The sequence below is a fragment of the Pavona decussata genome, unplaced genomic scaffold (genome assembly GCF_977016875.1).
Source record: "Pavona decussata unplaced genomic scaffold, jaPavDecu1.1 SCAFFOLD_175, whole genome shotgun sequence".
In the NCBI taxonomy this organism is placed as follows: Eukaryota; Metazoa; Cnidaria; class Anthozoa; order Scleractinia; family Agariciidae; genus Pavona; species Pavona decussata.
Window position 1 is genome coordinate 2,438,898 of NW_028145586.1, and position 16,103 is coordinate 2,455,000.

Here is a 16,103-nt window from a genome sequence, read left to right on the forward strand (position 1 = left end):
GACTCCGTTCCCAGCATTCTTCGCTTGTTTATTGAAATCCTCATTCACCCCCAGCGAAGATTCGGCAATCCTTTGCGAACTTTTTGGGCAATCCTTTGCGAACCGTTTTCTCCAAAATCGAGATTTTTTCTCGACACACCGAAATTCTATACCCTATACGCGGGGAGTCCTAATGTGCCTCCTCGGGTTTTGGCCGTCTGGGCCAAAACCCTGCGGGGGCAAAAAATTTACTTTTATTTTATCTGTACAGGCCGGCGAGTGAATTTTTACAACATTAATCGACCCTTCGTATAACCCAAGTTTTCCTCCTGTTCAATGCCGATCCTAAACGTTGACATTTGTACAGTCGAACCTTTATTAAGCGGTCACTAGCCATTCCCCTAGGATCAGTGTATCGGTTGAGGATGACCGCTTAATACAGTTCAATTACTATCAGCGACACTGATAGTGCGTCTATGCATGAATCATCTCTTTTTATTTCAAAAACATCGGCAGCAAGTCATCCACAGCTGAGTGAAGCCTTTCCTGTTGTGTTTTGCTGTTTCCAGGGCATATGGCTTTGTGAAATTCCCGACACAAACAAGGTTTGGGCTTTACACGTCGGTCACGTGATCTTCTCACCGATCAAAGCACACCAAGTGAGGCTTCCTTTCAAGCAGACGAAGAGGTGAACTGTTATTTACTAACAACCAAGTCCGCCTGCTCGATAATCTAAAATGATAGAGAAGTCATGTTGGTTTCCCTGATACTATATGACCAATATCCCTTGTTGCTAAAATGAAATGTTAATTTCTAAGGCTTTGTCGTCAAAGCTTGACGCCTCTCAAACTGACTATAACGGTACAAACCTTGCAGGGATTCATGTTTTTAAGAGGCAGTCTAGGCTACGTTCACTCTACATTGACGCATACCGTACCAGATGTTTTAGTTACAGATCAAAGTTGTACCAGTGCAACTTCGATCCGTAACAAAATTCGCACGGTTATACCATACGTTTACTCGAAAATTAAGAAAGGTAGATAGATATCAGGATACGGATTTGATACCAGTATAGATCCATATTAAAGTGTACCATGTTTTGGTGTAGGTACAAGACTTGCAATTGTATAGAGCAGTCCGCATAGAAGGCATAGTGTCAACAAAGTTTGTTACAACGTGATAAAGCTTTACTCTGATAAGGATCGACATTATTCTTTAACCCCGGTTTAACTCACCGGATCAAAGTTGACATTAGCAAAGAGTCCCTGAATGAATCTTCTAATGTGAATCTTGAACTTGTACAGACCCAGGATGTCTGACACTTCACAGTATAGGCAAAGGTCTTGGAACCAATACGGAAATTTCTCTTTTAACCTGAAACAAAAACGAAGAATGAAAATTAAACACTCAAAACAACACTCAATAAATAACAATTCCACGACAACAATATCAATACTTATTTCCTTCTCGTAGCAGGAATAAAAAGCGTGAGAAAAGTAAATGTTTATGCTGCAACATTTGTCTTAATGGTTTTGGTTGGTCAGTACCTTGTAAATGGTAACAAGCGCGGGAAAGTCGCATTCATGTCGGGTGCCTCATTGGTTGTAATCTTGTAATCAGTAGAAGCGCGGGAAAAGTCGAGTTTATATTTCGTTTCTGATTGGTTCTAGTCAAGTAACCGGTAGCAAGCGCGAAAAAAGTCACGATTAAGTCTCGTCTCTGATTGGTTCTAATCTTGTAACCGGTAGCAAGCGCGGGAAAAGTCACGTTTGAGTTTTGTCTCTGATTGGTCCTCATCTTGTAACCGGTAGCAAGCGCGGGAAAAGTCACGATTGAGTCTCGTCTCTGATTGGTCCTAATCTTGTAACCGGTAGCAAGCGCGGGAAAAGTCACGATTAAGTCTCGTCTCTGATTGGTTCTAATCTTGTAGCCGGTAGCAAGCGTGGGAAAAGTCACGATTAAGTCTCGTCTCTGATTGGTTCTAATCTTGTAACCGGTAGTAAGCGCGGGAAAAGTCGCAATTTAATTGCAAGCGCGAGAATAGACTATTTTGCTTTTGCATCTGAATGGTGGGGAAGACAACAGCTTTGCGTTGATTTGTCAATGACCTACTTACTTGACAAGCTCTTCCTGGTGAGATCTGGAAGCCACCACACTGCTCAGTGAAGTTACAAGTCTCAATACCTCGTCACGAATCATTCGCTTTCCTTCGGGGGTATGCTCATCAAGTTTGTTTTTGTTCGCTGGTGTGTTGTTGACTACACTCACGGTGGATTCACACGTGGACGCCGCGAACGATGATTCGCCAGCTGAATCTGAGTATTCAAACTTGAACAGAAAGAAAAGCAAATGAGAACAGGCGGCAGAGCTCGCAAAAAGGATAACTTTACAAGTGGGCGCATGGATTTGCTTTCTTGAACACATTAAATCTGAGCATCTTTTGCTTTCCCTAATAGATCACCCTCAAGTACTGTTCGCGTCTGGCGCGCACTGCAATAGAATGTTCGTTTCTTTGTCTTTTCTTTGCAATTTCCGAAAACTAGCGACTACTTGCAAGGTTAAAGGGGAAGTATCATGGGGTTTTTGATATCTCTTATTAAAAATGATGTAATAAGACCTTCAGTCAGCTGCCAAATAATTCTAGAATGACGAGAGGGAAGAAATCAACTCAATTCTTGAAACGAACAACTCGTGATCTGTTCTAGCGCATTTTGGAAACAAAAATGCGAGAACTTGACAAACATTAGCCTAACATTTTTTCAAGTTTCAATCCATTCCGGCTTTCTCCGTCTCTGGTCAGAGGCACTAATCGACAGTTTTATTGCACTGGGGTGATAATTTATAACAAACTTGACACTGAATTATTTCTTTGTTTCTGCTGACAGACAAACATTTTTGGTTTTGAAATGACAGCAAGTTTGCGTGATACTACCCCTTTAAGAGGATTAGTCTCTAAAGAGTGCTGCGTCGGTGGGGAGAAGAAACGAATGTTTGGTTTATCAACAGAGTTGATAACTAAAGGTAAATTGGCCACCGTTACGAGATTCGAGTGCTGACGTTTCGAGATTTAGCCCTTCGTCTGACGAGCCGAATCTCTTTACGGTGGCCAATTTACTTTAAGTTATCAACTCAGTTTATAAACCAAACATTCGTACTTGCAAGGTTGTTTAGCTAGTTAATGCGACTCTAGGCCAAGTCATTGTAAATGAGTCCTGTGAATGTAACTGGGGATAAAAATATAAAAATAAAGATATCAACCTTTGCTTCCTGTACGGGTGTTAGTCTGTTCCACTCTCCATCAATCATTTGATCCGAGGACTTGCTTCTGTTTCTCCCAGTCCCCGCCCAGTTAGAGTGCATGCAACCGAGGCAGCGTGACTTGTTGTGACTGAAAGGGTCTTCTCCTTCTTTGGCGTTAACCACAAACGGTGGCGTCAGAGTTGGAGTGGCAACGAAATTGTCTGGCCACGAGCCTTTAAACTCGTATGGTTCTGTCTGTTATGAATCAAACAGTCAATATTCATTCAGTGAGACAAGGAAGTAAGATAATGAATGAATAAGAAAGAAATGGAATGAAATTATCTTTTTGAGTGCCAAAGGGCGGACTTCTGTCCTGATATACTTGGTTTGCCGAGGTCAAAAACCTCGGCGGGATTTGAACCCACGACCTCTGGATTTAGATCACCAGCGCTCTAACCAATTGAACTACGAGATCAGCTGGGAACTGGTCGTGGGAATTAGGGTATTGAATTCGCGGCAATGGCGCTCACACACTTTGTAGTACAAGAATGAATAATTTGGTGTAAGACTGATGCACAGTTGGAATATTAAGAACAAGAAAGTTTTAATAGCCCCTTCTCCAAAATGGCGGCCGAAAATTCAAATAAGTTAAAACTAAAAACGTATACCAGCACTAGAAAGAGCGTTTTTACTTTAGTAATCCTGCAAAGTTTCAGCATATCAGGTGTAATATCAGCTGAGAAAACGTGAGTTGAAAAATGAAAAATGTATACCCCCAGTCATACAAACGTCTGTAAATTTGTCAAATTTCATCTTACATTTCCTAAGCTGATATAACATCTAATAAGCTGAAACTTTGCAAGGTTACTAAAGTAAAGGTGCTCTTTCCAGTGCTGGTATCAGGTTTTCATTCAGTTCAATTTTAACTCATTCAAGTCTGTTGCCGCCATTTTGGAGAAGGGTCTATTGATAAGCAGTTACAAATAGAAAGCTGAAAATGACAGCCTTGAACGGGATTCAAAGCTATGACCTCTGCAATACCGGTGCAGTATCTGGTGGCAGGTGGCATTAGACCAGAGCTTAAACATTTGAGATAATCAAGTTTATGTTTTGACTTAACAAAACAAAGGAGTAGTTAACAAATGGATACCAGGCCCCCCGGTACTCACCTGGAAGAGCGTGCTGAGATCAAGAGGAAGACTAAGACCAAGGAATTCGTTTCCAGTCTTTTTCTTTGTGGGCGTGAACTGAAGAAAGTCAAACGCACTGGAAATACTGGCCACACTGTCACGCTTGCTATAGCTTGAAAAATCTCCTGCAGACATGGAGCGCGTGAATACAAGGCTGATAGGAGAAGAAAAAACCGGAACAATAACATGTTTAGAGGTCTTAAGTTGAAAGCAACTGAAGGGGATTATTGTGTCATTTCAGAAACATCCAAAACATGTCTTTTTTTTCTTTCAAAAGAAGCCTAAAAAGAATGGTCCAGTTTGTTATAAATTACCACATCAGTGCAAAAAATGAGTACGCAATTGCATACATGTGTTTAGTGTAAGGTAGTTTTCTCTCTATTGAATTTTTGTTTTTGCTATTAGCATTGTCTTTAATACTATCTCCTGACTGAAAACTAAGTGTGTTACCGTTAGGGGAACATTTTGCAAAATTCCTTTAAGTTTTATTGGGGGATGGATTGCCTCTGCACATGTAATTCCAATGGGTGATTTTGTTACAAACAAGGAATGTAGAACGAAACGTTTTTCAAATTCCCGTGACACTTGCCCTAGAAGTCAAAATTTAGAACAGATAACTGAGTGTGAATCAGCAATGAAATGATTCTAGCTGGAAACAGAAGAATTGTAGAATACACGTAACTCTTGTTGCACTGTACATCCGCCTACACCATCCTCGCTTCTAAACCGTGAAACGTAATTCACAACTCTCGGAATGGAAACTTTCCTACACGTCTACACCATGACAATTTATTTCCACGCCAACACTGTGACAATATAATCGGTATTTTTATAAATGTTGCAACTTTTTTTATAGTAAACATTTTTCGGATGAAACTTCATCCTTCTTCAATTCAGAACCCGCTAGTGGATGTGATTAAGGCGTGACACCTGCTAGCGGGTTCTGTACTCAAGATGGATGAAGTTTCATCCGAAACAAATCAGGTTGCAACCTTCATAAAAATTATTTCATGCCTGCTGACTCTACAAAAAATTTACAATCGGCATTGTAAAACAACGAACACGCACACATTTCTAGTATCCTTGAAACGAATTCAATTTTTTCCGAGCGTGTTACTAGCAACTCAGTGATATTTCGTGATATTCCACAATTTTACCGAAATAAACTCAAGCCGAAGCAAAAAAAAAAAAAAAGAAAAAAAAAATAAATAATAATAATAATAAAATAAAATAAACAATCAATCCTTAACTCACCCTGTTCTTGCCGCACCAAAAGCGTTCACTTTAGCCTCCAAGTCACGGTTAAAACTTCTTTGACGCCGTAACGTGCTCAGCGCCGTGTACCCAAACGCATCACGCGAACTCGTATACGGTGACGCTTCTGGACTCGCGCATGAATTTCGGCGTGTATCCCCTGACACCACTGTGAAATTCTCATTTGACCCCACTAGTGTGTTCCTGTTCTGAATCCTTTTCGGGGTTGTACTGTCAACCGAGGAGTTCCCGCTACTTGCACTGCGCGTGCGCTTCGCACGTGACAAGTCCCCGGATTTAAGTCCCAGTTTCTTTGCATAATCCGCCTTCTCGAAAGAACCGCCTCGACTTCGCGAGCTGCTCACGTCCGATTCCTCGCCACTAAGCTGACTGCTGGTCACCAAAAGTCTGTCACGTCTCAGTCCACTCGCCTTCGCGCTATCCACGCTCAGGGCTCTTGCTTTGGTACCACCGCCCGCGCAAAACACTATCGTCTTGTCGCTCAAGATCTTAACTTCAGCCAAGCTCTTAGAGCTGCCGTGCAAATCGTTTAGATTCTCCATGGGCGAAACATGAATCAGCTCCACGTCAGATCTCGAACGGCTTTTGTTAAAGATCTTATTAAAGTCTGTACTCCCGCTAAAACTGGAGCTGCGGGTTTCGGGTATAATCCCGAGGGACGGACTGCCAATGCGGCGCTTCTCCGTTAAGCTCGTACTTCTTTGTCGCGATTCAAGTTCGTTCTGCAGTCTCTCCGCGCCAGGGAAAAGTTTTCGCTCGTCTCTACCATTACCCAGTGGACTTATGCTGTTCGGGGAATCGCGCAATGGCCCACTTGAGTAATGTGAAGGTGGCGACTCATAGGAGATTCCGCCTTGAAGGCTCTCTCCAGACGAGTTCAAAGGTCGATCTTTGTCATCAAGCGTCTTAGTAGAAGTATCGTCGGAAGTGACGCTCACTAAACTCTGATTGGTTGGGCTTCCCTGCTGTAAGTAGCCCCCAGTCTCACTCGTGCTACTCGTGCGGCTGCGCGAAGAAATGTACATTTCTAAAAATTCACCGCTGTCCATGCTTGCACTGCTCAGGTTACTTCCGGTTCGGTTGTGCAAGGGCATTGTAGTAGACAAGTCAGTTGCCTCGCTCTCACTGCGGCTTCGCACTTCCGGTTTAACAGACGAATCCGCGGGAGTCTCAAATATGATCCGCCGGACCTCGCCGTCTCTATCGAACATTCCGTCCATGTGAACGGAATTCGCTTTGCTAGGGGCGCTACTGGTGTGTTTATGAGTAGGCGTGAGCTCATGATTATTCGGCGAGAGGAAATCACCGCGTTGATGTTCCCCAACGGCTTGTAACGAAGACGCGACCCGGTCTACGTTTGACAATGCCCTCCGTTTACCCTCAAACTTCTCGTACGGGGCAACCTTCTCGCGAAAACTCCCGGTATTGAAATTCCCCTCGCTGAAGTTTCTTTTGTGGGCCAATTTTGATTCCTTGTTCGCGAACATTGTCATGTCAAACCCAGACTCCGCATAAAGCCGCTCTAAAATTCCCCCAGGGGCCGGGAGCTGGATGCCATCACTCGGGGGCGGAGCATTTGAGGGTGATTCCTCACCTAAATAAACTCCGCTCCTCTCATCATAATGTCCGCGCTCTTTCGTCACGATCATCCGCCGCCGCTCAGCGTTTTTATACCACTGAGACAATATTCCGCCTTCATTAGATTCCTCCCGCGAAGGCTTTCGAGCGGGTCCCTTATCCTCTCCCAGATAAATCCCGCTTAATTTGTCATACGCAGTGGACCCCTCTGCGTCCTTTTTGTCCTCTCCTAAGTATATCCCTCCAGCGCGCTCGGTCTCGCTGATGCCACCAAGATACCCATACCCAAGGGACGAGGAAGATGAGCCCGGGGTATTCAGCGGTTCACACCTTAAATAGCCAAATGGGATGACTTCTTCTTTGTTCTCGACTGTGTTTTCCATGACAGGCCAAACGTCCTCACCCATGTGTCGCACACTCTCCCACTCCAACTCACGAAGGATGTCCGCACCCTCACGGGTCTTTGCGATCAAGCCAAGAACGTAATAGCAAGTCCTGTACAAAAAATATTGAAAAATAAATAAATAGAGCGGTTTTCAATTGAGTGTCGAAAGTAATTTCGCGTTTCCTTTGGTTTTGCATTAATACGCTCTGTGACAGGTTAACAAAACTGGCGCCACTTTCTCAACCAATTAGAATCCAAACCAAAACCAATCGTGTTTTCGCTGCACGCGTTTTCCCGCGCTTGGCGCAAGTTACATGTATTTGCTTCAAATTCTGATTGGCTCGTTGTGTTGTTTACATCTGTTGCGAAAAGCCAGAGTAATAACTTTGGTTTTGGTTTTACGATACTAAATTAAAAACCGCTCTTATTCGCCAATAATGTTCACATGCTTAAACCAAGATTGACCGGTCACTAACTCGCTTGTTCGATCGATCGCAAAATCAATCAATTCATCGATAAGTCAGTCGGTCTGTTAGTGAGTTATCCATTAAAGGCAGATAGACGGAAAGGTAAACAGTGATATATAAATTAATGTTTGGTTTATCAACAGAGCTGATAACTAAAGGTAAATTGGCCACCGTAAAGAGATTCGAGTGTTGACGTTTCGAGCGTTAGCCCTTCGTCAAAAGCGAATCAAGGAATTGTAAGTTGTATTCGCTCTTACGAAGGACTAACACTTGAAGAAACGTCAGCGCTCGAATCTTTACAGTGGCCAATTTAAATTCAGCTATCAACTCTGTTTTTAAGTACAAAATTCATCAATTTCTACTTGCGGTTAGCCTGCGTGGCAGACGCTAGAAAGGGGAAGGGAGAGGGGAAAATTGGGCGCGCGAGAAACACGCGGCGCGAGGAAGAGGGGGAAAGGAAGCTTCCTTTCCCCCTCTCCCCCGCGCCGCGTGTTTCTCGCGCGCCCAATTTTCCCCTCTCCCTTCCTCTTTCTAGCGCCTGCCACCCAGGCTAACTTGCGGTGCTTGATGATGAGGATGATTATGTTGATGTCTCGTCTTTAATCTTTAAAATCACTAACTATTGTTAATTAAACTTTACATTCGCTTTTCTTCTTGTTCTTGTTTTTCCCTCTTATTATATATGCGTATATATGTGTATGTATAATTATGTATCTTCTACTTATTTAATTTTCTCTTATATAGTTACTTAAAAGAACGAATGCGCGTACTTATCTACTTACTTATATTTATATTTACTAATTTTTTCTAATTTTATTCATGTTTGTAATAATTATTAAGTTACACATCCCGCCTTGATTAGCTCTGCAATATGCGGGCTGCGTATTCCTGTAAAAGATATAAGTATATTAAATAAAGTTGTTGTTGTTGTTGATAAACCAAACATTCGACATAGCACCGCAATTTCATTAGAAACTAGCACCCTCAGTATCTAAACAGTGACATATACAATTGACAAATCTGCACCAGATTTGACAAATGGCACTCGCAAAACACCAACAATCAGCAACATACCCCCTGATGGCAAAGTTTCCGCATTCCTCAGCCAAATGAACAATCTCTGGGATGATGGCTTCCTCCACAAGAAAGTTTATCCCCCAGTTCGTGGAGCCGACATGTCCCTGGAAAACAAAGAAGCATCGAAGCTACTCACCAAAACAAAAGATAATTATTATAAAAAACGTTTTATAGTCGAACCTGTATTAAAAAGTCATCCTCGGGGAATGGCTAAGTGACTGCTTAATACAGGTTATTCCGAAAACACGCCAAAAACAATAAAAATGACATTTTATATAACATTTTATAACTTAGTGTGCAGTTTATGCACTAAAGCGCTCACAAAATCACTTAGTTGGTTAAGAAACTGCTGCGATAAAATGGTATGACAAAGGAGAACATGGTATAGAAACGGACTAATAAAACATTTAGTATTTTAACAGGGTCCGAAATTGCGACTGACTGGTCGCTAATGCGACCAAAAATTAGGTGTTGGGGACCAAAAATTTAGAACTGGTCGCCAGCAGGCGATTTATCTTTCGTCCCATCGGCATTTGACACTCCAAGGTTATAGGGCTTTTTCTAAAAGAAAACATAAAGCTCCCGTGGACAGTTGTAGTAAAACGAAGCGACGATTTTACGATCGCCATATTTACCTGGCGCCATATTGTTTTAGCGGCTTCTCCCATTAACTACAAGATCCTACAGTCAGTATTGTAGGTCGTTAGAAATTGAATTGCCTGCCACGCTATTAATTTGTTCAGCGCCGTATTTGAGTGCTTTCCTTATAAAACAGGTGAAGAAAATAGATTGAAACAGCTCAGTTCCTGTGACTTTTAAAGGGTGACCGCCACCAAAATTGCAGTGATTAAGGGACGTAATTTTCGGGATTTTGAGAACCGGCCGCTAATACGGTGTCGCTTAATACACGTTCGACTGTATTTAACAAAATACAAATACAGAAAGGGAAAAAAAACACTACCATGTATGTGCTACTTACCAAAGCCCACAAAGCTGCCTTGAGTTCAATAACGTCTTCTCTAGATTTCAGCTCCAGTGTCCTTACTGTGCTCGCAAATAGTTCTACGTCGTTCTAAAGTGGAAATGAAACGTCAACGTAAACCCAGGACCAACACATGGTCTACAAATCTTAATAGTTTCTGGATCTAAATTAAATAAAACTGCAGCGATTTCGCTGGGTTTGCTTTGTCGGATTCCATGAACAGGACACATTGTTCAATTGCCTTGTACCAACTCTCCACGGGATGCCTCAAGCTATAGCGGGGCTGTTCTTAAGAAGCGAACATTTCAACGACATTTGTTATTGGGAATAAAGCTCCCACTCCCCCGTCTATTATGCCCCTCACTTCTAAGCTTTCCCCAGTCCCTCTACCCTTAATTCCTTAGGACGAAAATCTAATATGCTCCGAAAACGAAAAAAGGAGCGTAAAACGGCAAGTTAAAAAAATAATAATAAATAATCAATAGCTTTCGCAGATTGGCTCTTTTCATCCACTGTTTCCAGGTCGAATTGGAATTTGGGAATGTTGGTTTTTGTGGAGAGGGGAAACCGGAGGCAGTACCCGGAGAAAAACCCTCGGAGCAGGAACAAGAACCAACAACAAACTCAACCTACATATGACGTCAACACCGGGGTTGGTGTCGCCAACCTACTTTTCAACAGGAGATGCTAAACTGCAGCAGTTCATTTACCACGCTGAATTCATTGATGAATAAAATGTGTGACTTACGGTTTTCTGCAGAAGTTTAAAGCCATTCTTCTTTTGAACCAACTGTCCGTACAAATGAGGTGGGAGGTAGGCGTCTTTTACCACTGCCCTGTCACAGAAAAACACAAGTACAAACAATAGACCCTTCTCCAAAATGGCGGCAACAGATTTGAATGAGTTAAAATTGAACTGAATGAAAAACTGATACCAGCACTGGAAACAGCACCTTTACTTTACTAGCCTTGTAAAGTTTTAGCATATTAGGTGTTATATCAGCTTAGGAAATGTCAGATGAAATTTGACAAATTTACAGACGTTTATATCACTGGGGGTATACTTCACACCCCCATCATACAAACGTCTGTAAATTTTTCATTTTTCAACTTACATTTTCTCAGCTATTACACCTGATATGCTGACACTTTGCAGGGTTACTAAAGTAAAAGTGCTCTTTCTAGTGCTGGTATACGTAATTTTAACTATTTGAATTTTCGGCCGCCAGTTTGGAGAAGGGTCTATTTCTCATTCAACCTTTGTGGAAGGCGAAGGGGAATAATTCATACTATTAAGCCATCAACAAATTGATTCCTATTATAAAACGAATCCATTTTTGGAAGACCCAGACACACAATACAGGATTATGAATTTATGTTTAACAACTGCTAACGGCAACAGGACCTCGCTACAATGGCCGTTTTCTGACAGAATTTCCCCTGTAACGAAAAGGATTTCAATGGAGGTTTTATGTGAATGAATAACAAGTTGGGACAAGGAAAGATGGCCGTTGTAGCGAAGTTTCCGTTATGGAGAGGTGGCCGTTCGAAGAGTTTCGACTGTACTTAATGAAGTCACAGCAGGTAATCATCCACGCAACAATACTTTGATTAAGGACGGTGCCTACTAATACCGAAGTATTTTTTGCGTGGTTTATGACTATGTGGGAAAAGCAGATCTTAGCAAGAGCTATTGAAATCCAAAAAGAAAATTGGGGGTAACCATGCATTTTTTAGGGTTAATTAAGCAACAATTATTCTAAAAAACAGTAAAATACAAAGCAATGTATTGCGTTTTTTTCCAAATTGAAGCTTTATTATCTTTGAAAAATGCATGGTTACCCCAAATTTTCTTTTTGGATGCTTGCTAAATTCTGCTTTCTCCACAAAGTTTTAAACCGCCTATAAATACGCACCACCCATAGGAAACCCGAGTATCTAGAGATGCGCAGAACGTATGCGCAGTAACAAAAGAAGGCACCGTCCTTAAGCCTGCCGCACACTTGAGGAAAGAGCTGAGCAAACTGCCTTGCGAGGAAATCAGCTCAGCTTTTTCCTGTGCGGTTGAGTTTTCGTGAGAATTTCGCCTCGCGAGGCGAAATCTCAAATATCAAACATGATAGATATTTTCCTCACGGCCTCACGAGGCGAAAAACTCACGAAAACGCAACCGCACACGTGATGAAACAGCTGAGCTAATCGCCTCGCGAGGCAGTTTGCTCAGCTCTTTCCTCAAGGGTGCGGCAGGCTTTACAGGCCGCACAAACTGGCCATTTTCTCTGTTTTTTTTTCTAGCAATAATGATAGCCTATGTAAACGGCCCTTTAAAGACACCCTTGTAAGTGGACTTGGAAGTGTCTTAACGAAAGAAATATTTCAGACAAGATGACATCAAGTTGCCAGCACAAACATCACAGGCTGCCTGTGCCAGATACTTTTGTAAAATACTTTACCGTGGAACTAACATGTCTGCAAACACAATCATACCATTTTTTCTTTCAACAGAAGAATGTTCTACTTTACAAACTCACTTCTTGTTGGTTCTCCTTATCAAGGTGTTTTCATCTTTTTGTTTAACATATGACGTCAGCGACTCGGCCAGCAATTCTTCCACCCAGCGGACATACGCGTTGCTGTAGTGCTTCAAAATGAATGAAAAAGTCTTAAATCGTTGATGACGAAAAAAGGAGCGCGGATACAATAGGCTACATTTTGTGCAAGTGATAGATCAGAGAATTAATTCTGCAGTGTATGTTAAAGAGCTAAAGTGAACCCATGGATTTCCAACTGGGCTGAGTTGCTCGAAGCATGGTTAGCGCTAACCATTGGTTAAGAGGTATTAAAACCTATAGGTTGTCATGGCATTTAACCCGGGTTAGCGCTAGCCATGCTTCGAGCAACTGGGCCCTGACCGTTAGCCCTAGTAAGGAAATGTGAGATCGCACGAGACAAAGAAAAAAATCTCCGACCTCGGCGGGTATCGATATATCGAACCCAAGACCTTCGGATTTGATCGTCCGTTGCTCTATCGACTGAGCTACGAGGACAGAGGGGAGCAAGTCATGGGCGATTACGGTGGTAATTCAGTGCGGCAATGTGAATGCGAAGGGTACAAATGAATGTTGCGCTGCTAGCACTAAGAACACAAATGATGGATCAGAGACTAATTAACACTGTAGTGAATGTTAAAGTGCTAAAGAGAACCCATGACCAAATTGCTTCTGAAAAAGAAAACGACAAAAATGCGACATAAGTTGCTCAAGGCTTCCAGGAAGTAACCTATCTCCAACGGCAAATCCCACCTTTATAAGCGATCACCATAGAAAATTGCTTCTTGCAAGCATCCGGTGGAAGTGACTTTGTGTTCATCGCTTACATCCCAGGGACATTGGGAACTAACACTCGAGAAGTAAGGTGGGGGGGGGGGGGGGGGAGGGGAAACGACATTGATATCAACATTCCGATATTATCGATAGTAAGTTCCGTTTGAAAACATATCGATATTCGTCCTCTGTTATTTCGATACCACACCAAACAACTACAAGCCAACCGAGTTCTTTCTAGGATAACACAACATTTCAAAGCATGAAATAAACTCTTCAACATGTTAACTTCTCTTACCGATCTCCACTGGTCCATCAAAGTAATGATGTATCTCCGGTTAGACAGGTACTTCAGCCCGCTCTCAACAGAGAGAAATCTGAAACAACAAAAACAAACTCAACAAATACTCTTTTTCGAGTAACACAAACTGGGTGAGCCGCCTAGCACCCATGCAATGCGATAGAAATGAAATAAAATTATGAATATTGAGTGCTAGAGTGAGGACTTCTGTCCTGATGGTTCCCTGAGCTTGCTAGATCTGTGAAGGAAATTTGTTTCAAAGAAAAATCTTTGACCACAGCGGGACTTGAACCCACGACCTCTGTATTAGATCACCAGCGCTCTAACCAACTGAACTAAGAGGTCAGCTGGGAGCTGGTCGTGACAATTGAGGTATTTCATAGTAGGATAGTGGACATAAGTCCTCACGGCACTCAATAAAAAGTATTTCAAGATGTACTCAGTGTTCTAAGATTTCCTGAACTAGACGAACAAACAAACAAACAAACAAAAAACGAAGAGTCACAACGACCACGCTTGTAGGTGTGAAACGCTGGTATCCCAAAACAAAATTGCCAACCCCCCGGCACTCATTTAGCGAATTGGAGATATTTTGTTTATTGCAGGAATTATTTTTGGTGAATTGCAGATACTGGTGCTTTAGGTAGGAAACTCAGTTCATTAATTCTTGTGATACCAACCAAGCCAAGTAAAAAAATGAGAACAAGCCAAGGATAACCTCATGGAAACCAAACGATCAATCTGTCCAGTTGTTACAGCTCGTTTCCTTTAGACTTTACTATTCTTGAACCACGCTTTTGGATCAAACGGTGATACTAGAAGATTCAACATTGGAGTAAATGCTTGCAGGATAAAAACTCCACAGGAACCCTTTGTGTGATTCGTGAAAACGATCTCCGAAATTACAACACACAAAAAATCATTCCATTTAACAAATCGATGGCAGTTTTCTATGGTCAATACTCTTATAGAAGATATAACAACGCCAAAAAATGTTCAAACCTCAAGTGGTTTCACTGCCAAGTTTTGAACATTCTATGGCGTCATTTTCTGGTCTATAAGAGTAGAAATTTGCCGTCCATTTGTTCTTTACAACTACACGAAGAAAGAACGAGCGGAATTGGCTTTATTTTCCGTTGACAAAACGCGCGCGTTACACCTGACGTCATTTTTATTGTCTGTACTTTTATAGACAATTGCTACGAGCCAATCAGCGCGCGGGAATTTTGACAGTTAATAGTGAGATCCCTGGAAATGTCGGAGATGACTGGAACACTTGAATTTTGGGGGCGTCTCGGGCTTTGGCACGTGGCCAAGGGAACTCACTAATGGACAACAAAAAACACCCACCTTGTAAGAAGACGAAGGCCTTTCTCTCCCAAGTGGAGGAGCACAGGACTAAGCTCCACAAGGTATTGCAGATTAGCCTGTTAAAAATGAAAAAAACACTGTTACATAATCTTAGAATGTCACTAGACAAAGTTCTGTATCGTCACTAACTAGCGCACTGCACCGGTAACGCAGAGGTCATGGTTCAAATCACGCCTGAATTTTTTTTCAGGTTTTCTTTTCATAGCCGCTTACGTTGCGTACATAATTTCGAAAGTCTCTCCTTAACTCTTTCCTCCGTAGCTTGAATATATGAAAATTTCTCACTTCGAACCCGCATCATTTTGCTTACTTCGCTTACTCTCGCCTTGCGGACACCTTGATAATACGGACAGCAGCTAAATCCCCGGTAAAAATAAATTACAGACGTTTGACTGAAATAGATTCTCGCTATTACGGACTCTCGCTAGTAACTTGCGGTCCCGAGGGTGTCCGCAGTAAAGGAAGTTGACTGTATTCACAAACTCATTTGCTAAATGGTAGTTTTTTTTATCAGAGTGTTAAATACAGAAAGGCATGTACAATAGGCACCTGCTAGTTGTGGCCTGTTAGACTACGTAGGCTAATTAGCCTTCATCGCACTCGTGCCCAGCTTACCTCATCCTCACAAGCCTCATCTAACACGTCAGCAGCTTCCATGGCAACGTCAGTGTCGGTGTCATACAGCTGTTAAAATAAACGTAAAAACAGTGCTTATGGTATTTCAGTCAATTATTCCACTATACAACAAGACTTTGAATAAGTGAAATTAATTTACAACAGTTCTAATATCACAATGTAAGAATAAGTATAGCCTGTGAAGCGAGCGTTTTTCGTGGAGTTTTCTGCACTATAAAGCCGATTTCCGTCTTTTAGATGCCCGCGAAATGGCGCTAGAGCAAAAAGGGAGGGGGGAGGTGAGGAGAGAGGAAGGAAAC

General features: G+C 42.1%; 1 protein-coding gene across 1 annotated transcript in view; it reads right to left on the reverse strand.

Annotated features, from left to right (window-relative positions):
• Nucleotides 1-221: 221 nt before the first annotated feature.
• Nucleotides 222-16,103, reverse strand: part of LOC146463655 (rapamycin-insensitive companion of mTOR-like) — a 36,866-nt gene continuing 20,984 nt past the window's right edge. Inside the window, exons 29-41 of the mRNA XM_085084064.1 lie at nucleotides 15,784-15,852; nucleotides 15,148-15,224; nucleotides 13,795-13,873; nucleotides 12,705-12,814; nucleotides 10,922-11,009; nucleotides 10,171-10,263; nucleotides 9,189-9,295; nucleotides 5,664-7,757; nucleotides 4,389-4,563; nucleotides 3,238-3,474; nucleotides 2,096-2,307; nucleotides 1,215-1,353; nucleotides 222-711 (exon numbers count right to left, since the gene is read on the reverse strand). Of these exons, the coding sequence (XP_084940190.1) occupies nucleotides 676-711; nucleotides 1,215-1,353; nucleotides 2,096-2,307; nucleotides 3,238-3,474; nucleotides 4,389-4,563; nucleotides 5,664-7,757; nucleotides 9,189-9,295; nucleotides 10,171-10,263; nucleotides 10,922-11,009; nucleotides 12,705-12,814; nucleotides 13,795-13,873; nucleotides 15,148-15,224; nucleotides 15,784-15,852 (3,516 nt within the window). The 3' untranslated portion in view covers nucleotides 222-675. The remainder of the gene's footprint in view (nucleotides 712-1,214; nucleotides 1,354-2,095; nucleotides 2,308-3,237; nucleotides 3,475-4,388; nucleotides 4,564-5,663; nucleotides 7,758-9,188; nucleotides 9,296-10,170; nucleotides 10,264-10,921; nucleotides 11,010-12,704; nucleotides 12,815-13,794; nucleotides 13,874-15,147; nucleotides 15,225-15,783; nucleotides 15,853-16,103) is intronic.